Consider the following 20497-nt stretch of genomic DNA (forward strand, 5'->3'; position numbering starts at 1 on the left):
ACAAAAGTTTTATATTATTTGCAACCAAATATACAAAATGTATAATTTTTCTTTACATTGAAATATATTTTCTTGTTCTTAAGCAAAATACAGTAATTCTTTCATGAATAAAACAAATATTGAAGTTTTAACTTTGCGGAAGCGAAACTAAGAGATCCTTCTTTTTTGTTTACACATTGAAATAGTGAGGCAATGGTATTACTATTGTGCTTTATCATTTTTCAAAAATCAGAATGGAATGGAATAAACATACTGTAATAGGTGTGACACGCCAATCTTCCTCGTAAAAGATAAACCAAATGAATCACATCCAGGAAAAAGTATGGATTGCTAAAACAGAACTGTTGGTAACGCTGGGGCTCTAAGCACCAAAATTCGCCCAACATAAGAACTACCTAGAATACCTAATTCATTTATGAACCTAATACGTAATTTACCAAACCCTTTAAAATTCTTCTACATTATGAGCATTTTCAGATTTTGAACTTAAAACAAATCTTCAATAGTCGATTCAAGTGATCGTTGTTTTTTTTTACCGATTATATTTTAAACTTAAACTTTACCGCAAAACTAAATTTTAAGTCTGTTTCCGTCATGTTTTTTCCCGAATTACAAGTGTCATTTTTTAAAGTAATTGGTCCTGATTACAGGAACCCTAACCTGAAAAAAATGCATACACGTACGTGTAACATCTGATAGACCATTAAAATAAATCCAACACAAATCTAAATTTATTAGTTCTTTTCCAGCTGCGACACAGATACAGATGATTTTGATATTGTAATGCAAAGCCTTATAAATTGTATTTCTTTCATATTTAAATTCAAATTTATTGATAATATTAATATTGATAATATTGCAACTCGGTATACAATGCGATGCTTGATTAAGTTATATAAATTAAAGAAGAAGGGATTTTTAGATAGAAATCTCTTATAAATATTAGCTTGCAACTTGATAATATTATTATTTGTTTCGAATAAAAGAACACAACTTAAGTTTCCATATAAACCGAAGCAATCGATTATTCTGCATCTAAATTTACATCGCGAATCAATTCGAATATCATCAATTTTAAATTTAGTTCACATATAGCCAACATAAAATTTATCTATCTTTCTTTAAAATCAATTAATGCCAAACACAAAAGCACACAATAAATACAATATTATCGTTTATACAAATGAGTTATTGAGCAAATCTCAGTGAAGGTAGTTATTTTTGCATAACTGAAATATTTATTCTTACATGCATGCAGTAATCTTGCATAGCTGCTGCGGCAACAACTCACATGTTTCGAACAATGATTACGAATAAAGCTATGCAATAGAAATTTACTCACTCTTTTTGTTATTGATTTTGTTAGATATTGATTTAGTACACAAATTTGAAACTTCTAACCCCATGTGAATGTCGACTTGAAACAAGGCGCCTAAGCAATCAATATTTGAATTTTTACCAAGCCATTAACAAAATGAATCTCTTTTTTTTTGTTCTGTTATAAAAATATCAAACACAAAACGCCATATCTTCTCTTGAAATTTAACAATTTGATTGTCATAAAAATAAATTGAAAGTGGTATTCATCACCTATCCTTTATTTACATGTTCCTAACATATTGCCTAACCTCATCAAACTAACAGTTAATCTTAATTAAAACCTAATATTGTGCCTTGCAAGATAAATCCGCGAAACGCGTTTGTCTTCTTTTTTTCCATCAAGTTGCCAAAATATGATCGCACCACTATGAGAGTTGGTGAAAAATTCTGTATGCGGCACTAATATCAAATCCACATAAGGCTGCGGCGATATTGTTTATTTTTTTTTCAGCAGACAAGTTGCGAAAACTGTTACTTGACACTTGCTCTATAACTGTTACTTTGTTTCTACTTCGGTAAGCTCAAATTAAATATTCTTTTAACATGAAACAAACACAGCTGATGTTAATAATTTGAAACTGTTTTTGAATAATTTGAAACTTTCTAGGCTTCAGCAATTCATATAATGTCAAGTAATTGTGTGTTGCCAAGATATACCTCTACCTTTGTAAACTTATGCGTTATACTAAACAAAAGACTACTTTCGTGGATAAAACATATCACGCAAAAATTATACAAAAAAAAAAAAGAAAAAGCTGGCAAATCTCCATCACTTAATTTTTTATTGTACACAATTAACACATTGTACTCTGAAGTGAAGTTTGCTGGGCTCCAAATGTCTCAGGGATTCAAATCTGTCGATTTTGAGTGAATGGAGTGAGTTAATTATCAAACTAACTGTCCTGGAAAATGTTGTCCTATCAATATTGTGGTGGTTTTACATTTTTTTTTTCTGTTGAGTTCATTGCAGCACTACAATCTGAATTTTTATTGTTTCGTTTTATGCTGAATCTCTTCCAGCTCATTAAGACTTAGCACTTTAACAAAGTTTCTACTTTTAAGATGATTTTCGTAACTTTTCTACATATGAACACAGTTTTCCTGAAGACAAACTGAACTGTGCAAAATAATGCTGATCGGTTCATCAGTCTATGGGTTGTATTACCTCAAAGGGAATAGAAATTTATCATTATCTATAAATTTACAATTTCAACTGTTTCTACAATTTACATAAGCTGATTTGGAGACCGCTTGTATGGTGGAGATTTATTTTTTTTTCATGTATCATATCAATGAATTTCCAACAAATATCTCAATTAACATATTCTTCTCAATTCCATCAATGCCTAATTTTGGATCTGTTTCCTGTCTGGACCGTGTGAGACTTCGAATTTGTTCAGCAAGTGTTAAAAATCCCAAGATGCATGTTGCATTTCATCAGCCAATAATGAGAATGGTCTGAATGGTAGTGTTTGTCATACTCACATTAATACATATTTAGAAAATCCTCTTTAAGTTAACTGTTTCTCATTATACAGGTTCTATTGTCAAAAATCCAAAACCATAATTTTGTAACTGCAACTCCATAGACGAATTCCAAGTATATTAATAACCACAGAAAATGGTCTCATATTTAAGGTCCATTTGTGTACCCAGAAATAATGATTACTGTGTATATTTTCTGTTATTCATCCTCTGTGCAAATTAAATTAAACGTGCTACACGGCTAAACTAGTAAATGGCGTAATAAATTATCTACAGAACATTGTTAGCATTCCAACGTTAGTACCCCTTTTAATCTTTTAAAAGTCCAGAAGGCGAATTCCACTGAACGACCTTATAGAAAATTGTGTTTAAACCTACTTCTATCACAAACCAACAGTTCATGTGTCTTTATTTTCTTCCCATAAGAAACTACAGTAGCTGATATTGAGACTGTATCTACGAGTGAAATTGGCAAAGCTCCAAATGCTTTTACAAACTGTAAAACAAAACATTTAAAAGTTGATTTATCTTAAGAATTTGTACAGGATAATCTTCCTTCAAAATTATTCTTAAAAGAAGGCATGGTAGACTAAAACATTATTGATTAGGTCTCATAAAGTCATCCAAGGTTTTACTTTATAGTATCTAAAAGTTGGAACATTTTATTTTAAGAAAGCTTTGCAGGGTTGAGTTTCAAATTCAACCGGCATGCTCTATCCAAAAGTAACCACAACAGCTTATATTAATACTGCTTTGATGAACGGAGAGTGCAAGTCTCCGAAAATATCGATAACGCCTACTGAAAATAACAACAAATCAAATCTCTAATTTTTTTTTTTTTAACTCTATTCCATTCTTTGGTTCTCTCAAGAATAGTCTATTTTACGAAACAACAACAGTGTTGATATTGATATTCACACTCACGGGCTTAGATGCGACCTCCTGTCAAATTTTCATTCATGATATGAGCGATCATCTGATCAAAAACGTCTCGTAAAATGGTTCATATACAACAGCACCCTAAATTACATGCTGTTCCCATCCAGCATGCCAGGTTTTGAAGTTATTTATCAAATAAAAAATCAGAAAGATATCAACAAATATTTCTGAAAATCGGGTTAAGTACTGTTCCTTTTAATTCCACTAAGATTTTGCACATTCCACTAATACGCTTAGATTCATTATCATCAAATATGTCTATTTCTGTCATATTGATCAGTTAGATTCGAATATTATAAATTATGTTAACGGTTTCATAGTTGGAGCTTGCCAGGCTCCAAAGTATCTATGAAGCGTTAAAACAAAAAAAACAAGTAAACATCAACAATGCCTTATACTTACCACATACATTGCACATGAATATATATATAAAAAAATACAAATATATATAAATCCTTATGTCTAATCAATTCACATATTTCACGCATAAGAAGCCACTGATCTTGATAATGGTTCAATGAGTGGAGTTTGCCAGACTCCACTGGTAACCATTGAGATTAACTATTATAAAATAGCAAACGAATTTCCCGCAACCTCGTTTGATCTGGATAATACTAAAATTATAATATTCTCGATCATCTTGCAAATTAAATTTGCTCACACGAATCTGTAATTTTACGATATTTTTTTTTTGCTACTTTCCCTTACGTTTTTCTATTTTATAACCATCAGATCCAACTCTCATAACTATCGCTTTGTTGTTTGTACTTCTGTGAGACCTAACTCAGACGCTAAACATAATCATTGCTAGAAAGCTTACTTTTTTTATATATTCGTGAATTTTAACTTAGGCTTATTCTTCACACAGAAGGCTTACTTGCTTTACTTCGTTAAGCTGGTTCGTTACTCGTTTGTGAGATCTAGCTCTGATGGATACCCTGCACAGGATCCCTGAAAGCACTACTTGCTTTACCTTTTTAGTTGTTCTTTTCTACTTCTGTGAGACCTAACTCATATGGAGACGCTGCACAAAATCTTCGTTAAAAGAATTGCTTCCATCTCTCCAATTTGTCTATTTATTTTAATTTTTCTTTTCAATTTCTGTGAGACCTAACTCTTATGGAGACGCTACACAGAACCATTGAGAGTGCTACTTGTTCACAATCCTTTTTTTTGTTACTTTTCTCCTTCTGTGAGACCTAACTCATATGGAGACGCTGCACAGAATCATCGTTAGAAGAATTGCTTCCATCTCTCCGATTTGACTGTTTATTTTAATTTTGCTTTTCCAACTTCTGTGAGACCTAACTCTTACGGAGACGCTACACAGAACCATTGAGAGTGCTACTTGTTCACAATCCTCTTTTTTTTTTTGTTACTTTTCTTCTGTGAGACCTAAATCATATAGAGATGCTACACAGAATCGATCTTACTTCATTCTCTTCGTTATGCTTGTTTTATTTTTGTTTGTACTTCTGTGAGACCTAACTCTTATGGAGACGCTGCACAGAAACATTGAGTGCTACTTACAAAACCTTGCCTTTTTGTTGTACTTTTCCCATCTGTGAGACCTAACTCATTTAGAGACGCTACACAGAAACATCGCTAGATGATTTAATTCTTTCTCTTGTTGCTTTTTTTGTGAGACTACACAGAAGAACACGAAGACACCACAGAGGTTGGAAGTACTATTCGCTATACATATAGAAATATTGCACAAAATCGTTAGGCGTGCTACTCGTTTCATCTTGCTTTACGTACCTTTTCTACTTCTAGGAGATACAACATAACAGGCATTGAATACACAGAATCATCTCATAATGTGCCAAAATGTATTATATGAAAATTAAAACTTTATAGATAACTAGATCGTTGAAACAAGGCTACCACAATCGAAAATTCTAACTAAATTCTCAAATATTGGTACATCCTTTTCTACTACATCTGAACACATTTCTCGATTCAAAGCCACATCACACTCGAGGATCGTTATAGTAAGAATTGCTATGTACTTGTATATTTTCAGTTCTGTGCTCCACCTTTGGTTTGTTATATTCGAAACAACCAAAATAAATCATCAAACAGTCATTTAATAAATCTAAATCAATAGAATTGAGAGCCATGTAATACAACCAATATCATATCGAAACTTATCCCAAAACTCATTTCTATTGAAAATTAGTTGTCCTGCAAACTTTGTCTTGCCAAAGTGTTGTGATTTGACAACTGCTGAGGTCATTGACCCACCGCACTCTAGATTGGCTTCATTTAGATCGTGTTTATTTTCCTCCCAGTTCATAAAAAAATCAGAACTTTATCAATTTTCTTTTTTTTTTTTTTTTTTGCTTTTCGTATCTTTTCTACTTATAAACACAGCCACCACGAATACGACTCGAACCATGCAAGAGTCCTGTTGATCGGTTGATCTGTCGAGAGTTTTGTTGCCTCAAAGGGAAGTTTTCATTTAAAATGACATGTACTGTTTCAAGTTCAATTCAAACTAAACTTGGTTTTAAATTAACTCTCATTCTAAAACCAAGCACTTATCATTTGCAGTTATTAGACATTCAACATTAACATATTGTGCGTTGAGTATCCATACATACATTTTCACTCACACCTTTCTATATCCGTCATATCCAATCCACTTAAACATAGCACTCAACTTGATTTAAACTACCATTAACCTTCCGTAACTCGCGCGGTTGACTACCTGCGTCAGCACCACACTGGTACTGAGTACAAAAAACGAGATTTTTTCAACGTGTTGTACAAAATACAACAGCGCGATCGCTCGAGGGTTAAGGTAGACAAAAGTATCTGATTCAAACTCAAACGTTATTTATAACAGAAACAACAATCTCACACTACAATCCATATACGGTTTCAATGCACCTCAGTAGTTCATGTAAAGAATTGTTTACATTTAACTAGAGAACACAAAAAGTATCCCATACAAACCGGTCGGCCAATACCTCTAATCTTAATGAGAATACTCAAAACTTCGATCTACTCACAACTTTCCAGGTAAACTTCCCTCAAATGGTGTGCACTATATTATTGAAGTATTTAAATTATTGCTCTGGCTCAACATAATACACAACCCGCAGCAACAGTCACTACATCACAGCTTTGCGCAACTTCTTCATTTTTCCCTCCAGTCAAGCAAATTTACTACCGCCTGCGCCATGTAGTGTTCTCACCAAGTTCCCATACTTTTTTTTTCGGAGCAGTCAAGATAATTCAAACCATTGGTAAATTTTCAGTTCTTGAGCCATACACAAAACTTACCTTGCTTTCCGTTCATATTTTGAAACCTTCAATTCACAAACGTTCAATAAAATAAACACGGATTTCACTTTTACAATCACAAACAATTTATTCACCAAACAAACCGTTCTACTTTACCACGTCCGATCGCGCCAAACATCGTTCACAAACTGCTGGATTGCCGTTCCGCTGTGCTGTACCTTCCCGTATTGTTTTTCCTCTTCATTCATTTTCCTTCCATTCATCTCGCCTTCCTTTTCTCCCCTCCGAGTCGTCGTCGCCGCACCGTCGCTCGTCGTCGTCGGGTCGGACCGTCGCTCGTCGTCGTCACAAAGACGCATCGTGCTTTTCGAACACCCGCATCGATCCCAGAGCGCGCAATGTTCGAAAATTCAATAGGGCTGTACACCATGTACACTCAATAAAATAAGAACAGGCGAACTATGTAATTTCAGACGAAACATTTTCTCTACTCAATCTATATCACTACACGGTGTTGAACGAAGCTTAGCTGAATACAGACTGGACTGCAAACTGCTACGACGGATTGTCGAGCTGGGACGGCAGTGCGCCGTCGGAACTGGTAATTGGTTGATCTGCGGCGATGGATGTCGGGCTTGGACGGGACTGCCGTCCCCAAGCAACACACATGTTATAATAGAGTTACGACAGCGCAAGTTTTGGTTGTATAGAAGTTTATTTTACGTAATTCTAACATTGTGTTGAAATAACGTAAAATAAACTTCTATACAACCAAAACTTGCGCTGTCGTAACTCTTATATAACATGTGTGTTGCTTGGGTCGGAACTGATGGCTGCGGATCTGCGGCAACGTTTGTCGCGCACGAACGGGATTACCGTTGGAACTGGTGAATGTGGATCTGCGACGACGGATTGTCGTGCTGGGACGGAACTGCCGTCGGAACTGCTGACTGGAAACTGCAACGACGGGTTGTCGTGCTGGCGGGTTGCCATCGGAACTTTGGACTGCTCGGCTGACTCATTTCGGTGGTGATGTTGCATAGTCGCTATCGCTGAAACAGATGAGAGGGTGCTTTTTTACCTTTATAATCAAATTAAAAAAGGACTTGCCTGGAACGGAGGCCATCATGGCCTCCGCGGACGCCGGCTGGCATCGGAATCCCTCTCTCTGTTCACGCTACGATGACTTTCTGGGTATTACCTACGGGCTACTACTAGTTTGACGAAGCTACGTACTGTGAACGTCGATCTCACTGGCCAAGCTAGATGACGACCACTTGTAACACGCCAAGGGCAGGAAGGCAGGTGCCAGGCGTGAGAAAGGCGACGCTATCGTCATCAAGACGGAACAGTCCAAGTACTCGGACGTCTTGAAGACGATGCGAAGCGACGCCAAGCTTGAGGGTCTTGGAGCCGACGTACGCAGTATTAGACGTACTCGTACGGGCGAGATGATCCTGGAGCTGAAGCGCCAGAAGGAGCACAAGGGCGCCGCCTACAAAAGGCTGGCAGAAGAGGTCCTTGGCGAAGGTGTGCAGGTGAGGGCTCTGACACATGAGGCGACTCTGAAGGTCAAAGACATTGACGAGATCACCGAAGTGGAAGAGCTCGTCACGGCACTGCGGCAACAGTGCGATGTGCAGGTGGCCGCCGCAGCCGTTGAGCTACGGAGAGGGCCAGCAGGGACACAGATAGCTTTGGTTCAGCTACCTGTGGCGGACGTCAAAAAGTCCGTTAAAGTAGGGAGTATCAAGGTGGGCTGGTGTGTATGTCACCTGACATTCCACGAGCCACCTGAGGTTTGCTTCAGGTGTCTGGAACCAGGACACAAGTCGTGGGACTGCAAAGGCCCCGACAGGCGCAAACTGTGTAGGCGATGCGGCGCTGAAGGTCATAAGGCCCAAAGCTGCACGAGTCCGCCCATATGCATGATCTGTACCGGGAAAACCTCGAAAAACAGACATGCGATGGGTGGTCCAGGGTGCCCGGCCTTTAAGAAAGCCGCAGTGAGCAACAAATCACAGTGCAGGTAACGCAGCTGAACCTGAACCACTGTGATGCGGCTCAGCAACTGCTTTGTCAGGCGGTTTCTGAGTGGGAGACGGATATCGCCATCATTTCGGACCCATACCGAGTACCCGCCGGCAACGGCAACTGGGCCTCGGATAAGACCAGGAAAATGGCGGCGATATGGACGACGGGTAAATACCCCGTGCAGAAGTTGGTGTCTACTACCTATGAGGGCTTCGTGGTCGCCAAAGTAAACGGGGTCTTCTTCTGTAGCTGTTATGCGCCTCCGCGGTGGCCGATCGAGCGGTTCACGCAAATGCTGGACCGCTTAACGGCCGTGCTAACAGGGCGAAGGCCGGTGGTAATAGCGGGTGACTTTAATGCCTGGGCTGTGGAATGGGGAAGCCGTTTCACGAACCAGCGGGGTCAGATCCTGCTAGAAACACTGGCCATCTTAGATGTCGACTTGGCTAACGTCGGTACCAAGAGTACCTATAGTCGAAATGGAGCGGAGTCAATTATTGACGTGACCTTTTGTAGTCCTGGCCTAACAAGTAGTCCGAACTGGAGAGTAGATGATGGCTACACTCACAGCGACCACCTGGCGGTTCGCTACAGTATCGACTACAACAACAGCAGACAGCGGATAGAAGAAGAGGCGGCTAGGCCAAGGCCAAGCCCTCGTAGGTGGAAGACATCATACTTCGACGAAGAGGTATTTAGGGAAGCGCTCCGCCGTGAGCGAAACTTACTCGGTTTAGACGGCGACGAGCTGGTAGCGGTGCTCTCACGTGCGTGTGATGCGACCATGCCTAGGAGAGTCCACCCTAGAAATGGGAGGCCACCGGCTTACTGGTGGACCGACGCGATTGCGGACCTGCGCCGCGCCTGCCTACGGGCTAGGCGGCGGATGCAGCGAGCACGATCAGAGGAAGAGCGAAACGAACGGCGGGTGGTGTTCGCCGCTGCAAAAGCCGCGCTCAAGACCGAGATAAGAGCAAGCAAAAAGGCCTGCTTTGAGGGTCTCTGTCAGAGTGCCAATACGAACCCGTGGGGTGATGCCTACAGGATCGTTATGGCCAAGACGAGAGGTGTGATGGCTCCTACAGAGCAATCTCCAGAGATGTTGGAGGGGATCATTGGAGGACTTTTTCCGCGTCATGATCCTAGTCCTTGGCCTCCTTTCGTAGGACAGCCGGGGACTGGGGCTGGCGATGAGGAAAGGGTCACCGATGTGGAACTTGCGGGGATAGCTAAGTCCCTTAGCGTAGGTAAGGCCCCAGGTCCGGACGGAGTTCCGAACCTGGCCTTAAAAGTAGCTATTGCAGAAGCTCCCGAGATGTTCAGGTCTGCTATGCAGAAATGCCTGGACGAGGGAGTTTTCCCAGAAGCTTGGAAGAGGCAGAGCCTGGTACTATTGCCAAAGGCGGGGAAACCACCCGGAGACCCGTCGGCATATAGACCAATATGCTTGATTGACACGGCGGGGAAGGTGCTCGAAAAGATCATCCTCAATAGAATGTTGAAGTTCACTGAGGGCGTAAATGGTCTCTCGAGCAACCAGTATGGCTTCCGGAAGGGGAGGTCCACCGTAGACGCTATCTTGTCGGTTACAAAAACCGCCGAGAAAGCACTCGAGCCTAAGAGGAGGGGAATTCGCTTTTGCGCGGTAGTGACTCTGGATGTAAGGAATGCATTTAATAGCGCCAGTTGGGCTGCTATTGCCGATGCGCTGTTGCGTCTGGGGATACCGGAGTACTTGTACAAAATTCTCGGAAGTTACTTCCAGAATCGCGTACTAGTATACGACACGGAGGTGGGTCGGAAGTGCTTTCACATAACCTCAGGAGTCCCGCAAGGTTCCATCCTGGGTCCGGTGTTATGGAATGTCATGTACGACGAGGTGTTGAGGTTAGAGTACCCAGTGGGAGTGGTGATTGTCGGATTTGCCGACGATATTACGCTCGAAGTCTACGGTGAAACGATCGAGGAGGTGAAGTTGACTACCGACCACTCGATCAAGGTTGTGGAGGCGTGGATGCGGTCCAGAAAACTGGAGCTGGCTCACCACAAGACAGAGGTGACGGTTGTTAACAACATACAGTCGGCGCAGCAGACGGAGATCAGTGTAGGAGAATGCACTATCCTGTCGAAGCGCTCTGTCAAGCACTTGGGCGTGATGATCGACGATAAGCTTACCTTCGGTAGCCACGTCGATTATGCCTGTAAAAGAGCCTCCACAGCTATTGCGGCACTGTCCCGGATGATGTCCAATAGCTCAGCGGTGTACGCCAGTAAGCGCAAGCTTCTGGCTAGTGTTGCTACGTCCATACTTAGGTATGGCGGCCCGGCGTGGGGTACCGCGCTAAGTACTGAATGCTACCGACGGAAGCTGGAAAGTACTTACAGGCTTATGTGTCTGAGGGTTGCAAGCGCGTACCGTACCGTGTCACACGACGCTCTCTGTGTCATTACTGGTATGGTGCCTATCAGCATTCTTATCAGTGAGGACATGGAGTGCTTCGAAATGCGCGGCACAAGAGGCATACGCAAGACTGTCAGGATGGCCTCTATGGTCAAATGGCAGCGCGCGTGGGACAGTTCCACCAAAGGAAGGTGGACCCATAGGTTGATACCGAGGGTAGATAGTTGGATTAATAGGCGCCATGGGGAAGTTTCATTCCACCTGACACAGGTCCTTACAGGTCATGGTTGCTTCCGACAGTATCTACACCGTTTCGGGCATGCGGATTCTCCCGAATGCCCAGTGTGCAATGGTTTAGAGGAAACGGCGGAACACGTGTTGTTCGTGTGCCCGCGTTTTCGCACAATGCGTGACCGCATGCTTGCCACATGCGGGGAGGACACAACTCCGGACAACTTGGTCCAGAGAATGTGTAGGGATGAGATTAGCTGGAATGCCGTTTCAACGGCAATCACCCATATCGTCTGGGAGCTACAGAGGAGGTGGCGCGTGGACTCGGAGAATGGCTAGTCCAGATGCAGTACAAGAGGTGGTCCAGGGGTTCGAAGTCGGCTTCGTAGGTCATACCGGTGCCCTGCGGTCGAGATCGACCCTTACAGCGATTAAGTGGCCGCGGAGAGGAAGTCCCGGTAGCGGTGCTGTCGTGGCGTCGGTCTACTGGGTTGGATCTGAGCCCGCGGTTGGAAAGGGGTCCCCGGCAAGGGTCGGGGTAGGTGAGATCCTGCTGTCTGCAACCTACGGGTGCATCTGATAGGGCCTGAAGGGTAGTGATACCCTTCCTTTGCGGGCAGGTCAGATCGGGTTGCACGTGGGCATCAGTTCTTGATGTCCGCTCAGCAGTAGGGCGCGGGCGGGGTTGACCCTGCCCGCCTTCCGAGGACAAAGGGAGTGGCGAGGACCACTCGGGAAACTGGCTAAGCGCCAGCATGCTATCGTGATGGACTCTCCAGAGCGAGTCATCGATGTTCGTTGCTGCTAGGCTACGGCAGCTAACCTTGAGGGTGCGATATGCACTAGCCCCTCTCTGAAGCAATACCTTCTTGGTGGTTCCGGAGAGACGTAGGGTTTGGCGACCATAGGAATGTGTTTTAGTGGGTCGAGGAGAGAGTAGTCCTGGCTTCTACCGGCATTGTAGAAGACGGCCTCATCCCCACACTACCCTAACCTTCCTGTTAGGGTGTCTGATGAGCAGATTTATCCCCCTATGGTTTAGAAGGAAAAAAAAAAAAAGGGCAGGATGCGCACTCTTGTCCTCTTCCAGAAGCGGTTGCAGGTTACCTCGAAGAGTCAAATTCGGTGCTGATTGTAATGAGGGTCTGACTGGGCGCCGAAAAATTGACGCTTAACACCGCTAACGTTATTCATGCTTGAACGAACTAGACTTCATGCAACATCTGGCCACCACCGAAACTATACAGACCTCGACTGACAGGGGTACGCTTGACGGGCTCGATTGGTCGATTGGAGACTGCTCCGGATTACCGGAGCCAAGGACGATCGTGACTGGGAAAAATGAGCGGGTTACTTTTTGGAAAAACACAATATACGAACAACTTAACTGGTGTGCGGAGGCCGATGGATTCGACCTCCGCCGGTGGAGGAGACTTAGTTCTCCCCGTTCACCGATACAATATTGTTACGGATGGGCAGCACGCAGATCTTCGAAATTGCTCTGCGGTAGCTGCCGTCCTTGGTCTCAACTATTACAACCCGTACATTCCCGTCTTTGCCAGCGTAAACGTCTGTCACCCGGCTGAGCTGCCATTTCCGAAACGGTCGTTTCTCATCCTTTAGGATCGCCATGGTCCTTACCACGATGTTGTTCTGACGTACAGTACTTTTCGTTCGATTGCGGAGGTCCAACAAGTGCAGCTTGGACCAGTTTTTCCACAACTGCGGTGTGAACCGTAGAGCTTCCTGATAGGCTGAGCGCCGATTCTTGATTGACGCGTGTCGAAACAGGCCGCCAACACACAGTACCCCGTCTTCGAGTTGCGGCTTCAGATCTGGGAACTTCGACGAATCTCTAACTCTTCTGCTACTGGTTAGGTCTGCCAACTCAGGTTGCGACTTGAAGCGGAAACGTAATATCCAGGCAGTGTGGCGCTGGAGGTTGCTTAACGATGATCGGAGGCTGAAGACATCGCTTGGTTCGATAACTGGAAGTACTGCAGAGGCGTCCTTGACCTGGAGATCTACCGGATCAAAATCGTCTTCGCTGATCGGTGGAGTTGATAGCCAGTTGCACTCGTCCGGCCTCAGCCAATACGGTCCACTGAACCAGACCGATTCGTACTGCAACTGTGCGGGAGCCATTCCGCGGGAAATAATATCCGCCGGATTCTGCAGTCCAGCAACGTGGTTCCAGACGCCGTCCTTCGTTATGTGCTGAATCTCCGAAACCCTATTTGCGACGAACTGCTTCCATCTTGACGGCGACGACGATAGCCAACACTTGACGATGGTTGAGTCCGTCCAGAAGAAGCACCTTGCACGCATGCCAAGGCTGCTCACGACCTTTTCGAAGAGGTGGGCTAGCAGCAACGCAGACGACAACTCCAACCGTGGGGTCGAGAGACGCTTGTTCCCCTTTTTCAGGTTGTCGAGTGGGGCGACTCGTGATTTCGCCGTCAGCAACCTCACACACACCTCCCCCGTTTCGGAGATGGTTCGCACGTAGAAGCAAGCACCGTACGCCTTGTTTGACGCATCACAGAAGCCATGTAGCTCGATGGCAGTAGCATGACCGCCGGTTCCTACCCAGCGGGGAACGGTTAGGTTTTCCAATCCAGCTAGATTGCGTCTGTACTCCTGCCATTGCTCCTGTAACTCGGGACTCAGAGGGTCATCCCAGCCGCAACTCTGCTTCCACAGCTCCTGGATGAAAATCTTGGCCTGAATGATGACAGGTCCGACCAGACCTAGCGGATCGAACAGGCGCGAAACGTCGGAGACTACAATGCGCTTCGTGATCATCGCAGTCCAGTTGAACGAGGGGAAGGTAAAACGGAAGACATCTGTAGCTGGTTCCCACGCTAAACCGAGGGTTTTTATCGCTGTTTCGGCGGAATCTAGTGCGAGGATGGAACGTATATCTCGCAAGTTCTCCGGGACGACTTCGAGAAGCTCCGCGCTGTTGGAGTTCCATTTTCGTAACGTGAAACCCGCTGAATTCGACAGCTCGATGACTTCCGTCACCAGCTGCCGACCTTCGTCAACTGTGTCAACTCCTGTGAGCATGTCGTCCACGTAGAAGTCTTTCTCGATGACTTCAGACGCTACGGGGTGTGACGCTTTTCCGTCTTCAGCGAGACGCTGTAGGCATTTTGTAGCCAGGTATGGAACGGACGAGGTGCCGTACGTGACAGTAGTCAACTCGTACGTTCGAAGCGGTTCACTTGGATCGTTCCGCCACTTGATGCTCTGCAACAGGTAATCTTGGGGCTGGACTCGGATCATACGGTACATCTTGGCAATGTCGGCGTTCACGGCTATGCGGTGTGTTCGGAACCGTAGACAGATGCTGGATAGGTCGTCCTGCACGACGGGACCAACCATCAACGCATCGTTCAAGGAAACACCGGTTGACGTCTGGCACGAAGCATCAAAAACCACTCGCAGTTTTGTGGTCGTGCTGTCCGGTTTCAGAACTGCGTGGTGCGGCAGAAAGTACCTCCTGACTTCTTCAGCATCGCCTTCCACTTCCTTCATGTGCCCTAGCTCGAGGTATTCGCGAATGAACTCGGCGTACATCGCTTTCAGCTCGGCATTAGCTGGGAATCGTCTTTCCATTCCCATCAGTCGCTTGATCGCTGTTGTCTCGGAATAACCTAGCCGACTGATTACACTCTCCTTCTTCGGCAGGGTCACAATGAATCTGCCAGCCTCGTCTCGTACGGTTGTCCGGTTGAAATACGCCTAGCAAGCTGACTCTTCCAGTGACTGCGTACTGTGACTTCGACAGGTTTCTAGGTCCCAGAACTTCGTGAGCTGGTCTTGAAGATCGTTCGTGGAGCAGACGAAAGTCAAGGATGGCGATCCACCGACAGGGTGATCGGGTATCTTGCCGGAGACGATCCAGCCAAACTCAGTATTCTGTAGCGTAGGTCCATCTTCAGTCGCCTTGTGTCGCTCGCTTCGAAGCAGGTCCATGTAATACTCTGCTCCGATTATGATGTCTACCGGTCCTGGCTCGTAGAAACGCGGATCGGCGAGGAAGGCTGCTTCGGGAAGGTTCCATCCGCTGATGCTACAACTGGCCGCGGTAGCGAAACAGTCAGCCGCGGGAGAACGTTGAAATGCATCTCTTGCGAGAAAGCCGACATGTCCTCCAACCTTGGCCGAACTACAGCGCTGACGAGTTTCGTCGAAGTGCTGATCGACGAACCGATCCCTTGAACGGAGAGAAGTGATGGCGACGCGTGGAAATGCATTCTGCTGGAGAACTCTTTCGTCATCAGGCAGTGCTGGGAACACGAATCCAGCAGGGCTCGTGCTAGCATGGTATTGCCGTGACGATCCTGGACCCTGACAAGGGCGGTGGAGAGCAGAATGTTGTGTGTGTGAGGTTGCTGACGGCGAAATCACGAGTCGCCCCACTCGACAACCTGAAAAAGGGGAACAAGCGTCTCTCGACCCCACGGTTCAAACTGTCGTCAGCTCTGCTGTTGGCCCACCTCTTCGAAAAGGTCGTGAGCAGCCTTAGCAAACGTGCAAAACATGTTCGCGCCCGCCGCGGTTCACTTTCGGACACTTGATTACAAACTCGAATTTACTGAACGAAACACCGTTTATTACGCGAACACTGAAACTGTAATTTATTACGGATTCGAAAAGAGGAGATGTTTCCTTCGCGGCGGTTTATTTCTACTGAATCTACAAACAGCTGTTTTCCTATCTTCTACCTACTCTGCTGATCGCTTATGTATTAGATACACAGCTGATGCGATCGACACGATCGTCAGCTGCAGGTATATAATGAGTATGCCGAATTGGAGGAGAGACTCTCTTCTCTGGTAGATACCTACGGCAGGCTATCTAGGGATGCGCAAGTAAACTTGGCATCGATGTTTTTGTGTATCTCGCTCTAACAGGAGGTGAAATAAGAATTTTTCAGTACTAAGATGGAGATCTTTCGTATAATATTGGGATACAAAACACTTTTGTTTAATAGCACCGGTTTCTTGTATTAAATTTATGAAAGCGCAAAAAAAATCGAAAAAAATACATGATTATGCGTATGAGCATTTTCCGCCCTACTTACATTACATGGCAGATTTTTCTTATATGAAAGGGAGCACAAAGAAAATATCAGAAAAAGAGTTTTTTCCCTGTGGGTACAAAATTACAAAAAAAATAATGAAAGCATTTTTCCCATAGCCAAAAAAGTAAAATGAAAAATGTCAATACTTTATAGGAGTTTTTTACACGTACAGGGGGTGGTAAAGATGTTTGAGATAGGCAACTTTTTTTCTCTCCCAAAATTAATTCAACATGCTGTAACTTTTCATAGAGTGCATCATAAACTCTCAAATTCGGACTGTTTTTCAACATATTTTATGTGCATCGTTGGTACAAATTTGAGCTTGATTAGTTAATCTTTCACGAAGCTAGACCCGTTCTCGTAAAACACTATTTTTTAGACAACTATTTTTTGAACTGCCATTACTCGGAAACCTGTGAAACCAAATTGAATGAAATTTTGAAACGTTTATCAACAATATGTTATTGTTTCAAATGTTATTGTAACGTAGGAACTTTTTGAATGTTGAAAAAAAAAAATTTCATGGATAGACACTTTTTGGATATTTCTCTAAAAAATGTTAATTGTTCACTTCAATGTCATTGAATTTTAATTTTGATATCCAAAGCTATTCTACTTCTGTTCTCAAGATATCTCTGAGAACAGAAATATTGGAATCTGTTTGGATACCAGAAAGAAACACATTTAGAAATTTTTTTGTGGCATTGTAAATTTGTCTTATTTACCTCTATATGGGTGAAAATGTCAAACCGATATAACTTTATTCGTCGTCAAAAAATATTACATTTTATAACGTCATATCAAGTATCAATATGTTGTTGATAAACGTTCAAAATTTCATGCAATTCGGTTCACTGGCTTCCGAGATATGACAGTTCAAAAATTAGTTGTCTAATAAATAGTGTTATTCCAGAATGGTCCTAACTTCGCGAAAGATTAATCAATAGAGCTCAGATTTGTACCATGGATACACATATAATAGGTTGACAAACAGTCCAAATTTGATAATTTTTTGATGCCTTCCATGAAAAGTTACAGTATGTTGATTTTTTTTGTGAGAGAAGAAAAAGTTGCCTATCCCAAACATTTTGGCCACCTTTTGTATGAAACATAATAAATTTGGAAAATTCACAACAGAACATCTTCAAATATGCGATTCTCTTGTATTTGGTAGAGCGGAAGAAAAACGCTCACTATTACAGGGATTTTCGTTCATATGGGGACGCAAAGAAAATGGAAATGATCACATGAGCGATTTTCACATAGAATGACGCAAGAGTAAGTTCCAATACCTTATATGAGTCTTGAGTTACAGATTGATAGACGCAAGAAGTTAGATTATTCAAAAAGGTTTGTGAGGGCGCAAAAATAATCCTCAATCACATAGACGATTTCCAAAAAAAAAAAAAAATAAATAGCCCTTTTAGTCAAGATAATGAGTTGTCTCACATGTGTTTTTGTTATGTCTAGGAGGTCGGAAAACAGATCTCAATTTCATACAAAACCATTTTTTCATTTGGAAGTGCCAAAAAAGAAAACAAAAAATCACATCGCAGGTAACATTTTCAGTCAAATAGACTGCAAGAGATTCTTAGAACCCTCATGAAGCCAAAATGAAAGATATAAGGTTCATTGCCAGATCTCAAAATTTCCACATATCTATTTGGTCATCAAAATGTGAAGTATCCCGTAATTTTTCTTATATCTTCGAGCGTACTAAAAAAATAAAAAACGTTGGAAAATAATGAAAAAAGGAAAAAAAACTAAACTTACAACAGTTTTCTTACATAAACAGATTGCCACACAGAAAGAACTTATGAAAACTGCACTTTATGAAAATATTAGAACGTTTAGAATTTCTAGCACGCAACATTATAAGCAAACTCCATACTGCAGGTAACCTGTAGTTTTACAATTCGATGGAAAATTGTGGATTTTCCAGGATTTTTGGAGGTCATTTATTTTACAGCGAACTCGATGTAACAATTTTGAACTGTGCATCATTGTCTGATTTTGAAATGGTTCATGAAATTACGACGAAATATTTATAGATTGCCTTGACGATCGTGACGTTTATTCTGAATAATATTTAATCAGTGGTTTACGTGAATTTACTATTCAAATGTTTATTTTTTAATGCTTGTGAAAGCGCAAAAACCATTCGTTAAGTAATAATTATACCCAGGTAACCACTAAGCATTCAAATAAGCCGTACAGCAGCCCGTATTATGCATTTGAGATGTTTGCTGCCCTACATAAGCAGTTTTAATGCATAACTGCCTTGAAATAGCATAAGCTGGGTGGAGCGGACCTGGTGAAATGGTTAGAACACTTGACTATCACGCCGAGGACCTGGGATCGAATCCCACTCCCGACAAACTCGCAAAATGTGAGTTCTTCCTTCGGAAGGGAAGTAAAAGCGTGGGTCCCGAGATGAACTAGCCTAGGGCTAAAAATCTCGTTAATACAGATAAAAAAAAATAAAAAAAAAAATAAAAATAAAAAAAAAAATAAAAAAATAAAAAAATAATAAAATAATAAAAAAAAATCAAAAAAATAAAAATAAAAAGCATAAGCTGTGCTGGAGAAGCTTTAGGCTGTACATTAGCATTCCAACTGCTTGGGGTGTTTTCGTTTGGAAGCAATCAGAATACTTCCCAACTGCTCTTTAAATGCTAAGAGAAAAAAGGATGGGAAATATGTTACGCATTTCACAGCACATGTTGTCTCTCTTTTACATGACCTATGCTTCTGTTTCCAAATTTGTGCATCTGATTTGTTTCTTCGTTTTTTTCCTCACCAATCCAAGAGCTCAGAAGCAAACTCAGCAGCTGAGTTTGATGGAACTTGGCAATCCAGAAATGACTAATTGAGATTTCGTCGGGAAGTGTGCGCTGATGCCGAATAGGTGGATGGTTTGGCGGATCCTAGGGCGGATCATAAGATTATTCGAAAGAGGAAGAGAAAATCATATACTACAGATCGAAAACGAAATGAAAAAGCTGTACACACTACGGAATATCTTTTTGAAAACAAGTTTTGGGTGTTCGAACTGAAGCTGTTTTCCTAGCATTGTTTATATTGGGTATAAATTCAACGTACAACATCGGCACAGCTGTAGCGTCGTGGAGCAGTAGCAGCATATTCAGAAGTACACTCCCGTTCAAAAGTTTGGGGTCACCCCCTCAAAAACATGTCATTTTTTTAGGCCCATATCGCCGCCAATTTGCGTCCGATTCCAAAACCCTAGGTTTCATTCAAAAGATAATAAGTCAAAGAAACTTTGAACATGATTGTAAAAAAAATTGTATGTAAACTTTACCCAAAGTTGCCAAATTAAAAAAAAAAAGGAATATAAACTTACGGCAGTGTCACTGGAAATTGGGTCGACCAAATTTTAAGATAAGAGCGGTAATATAACCTATTTTCTATTAGCTTTCACCTGCTTTTTACCGGACTTGGCTATAAAATCTTGGAAAAAAGTTATTAAGTAAATTAACTCTTCATGTCATCGACCAAAAGTTTGGGGTCACCCCTCAATATGATGTACAGGGGATAGACAAAATGATCGGGACAGGCAAAATTTTCACTTTTCAAAAATGTTCAATTAGCTTTAACTTTTCGAAAAGTGCATCGAATATTCTCAAATTTTTACTGTAAGTTCATAAACTAGTTGTGTATCA

General features: G+C 42.4%; 1 protein-coding gene across 1 annotated transcript; it reads right to left on the reverse strand.

Annotated features, from left to right (window-relative positions):
• Nucleotides 1-13156: 13156 nt before the first annotated feature.
• On the reverse strand, nucleotides 13157-15349 carry LOC134288330 (uncharacterized). Its single transcript, XM_062852876.1, has one exon. The coding sequence runs from the start codon at nucleotides 15347-15349 to the stop codon at nucleotides 13157-13159; it is 2193 nt and encodes a 730-aa protein (XP_062708860.1).
• Between the last annotated feature and the right edge of the window lie 5148 nt (nucleotides 15350-20497).

This window comes from Aedes albopictus, chromosome 1, assembly GCF_035046485.1.
Source record: "Aedes albopictus strain Foshan chromosome 1, AalbF5, whole genome shotgun sequence".
In the NCBI taxonomy this organism is placed as follows: domain Eukaryota; kingdom Metazoa; phylum Arthropoda; class Insecta; order Diptera; family Culicidae; genus Aedes; species Aedes albopictus.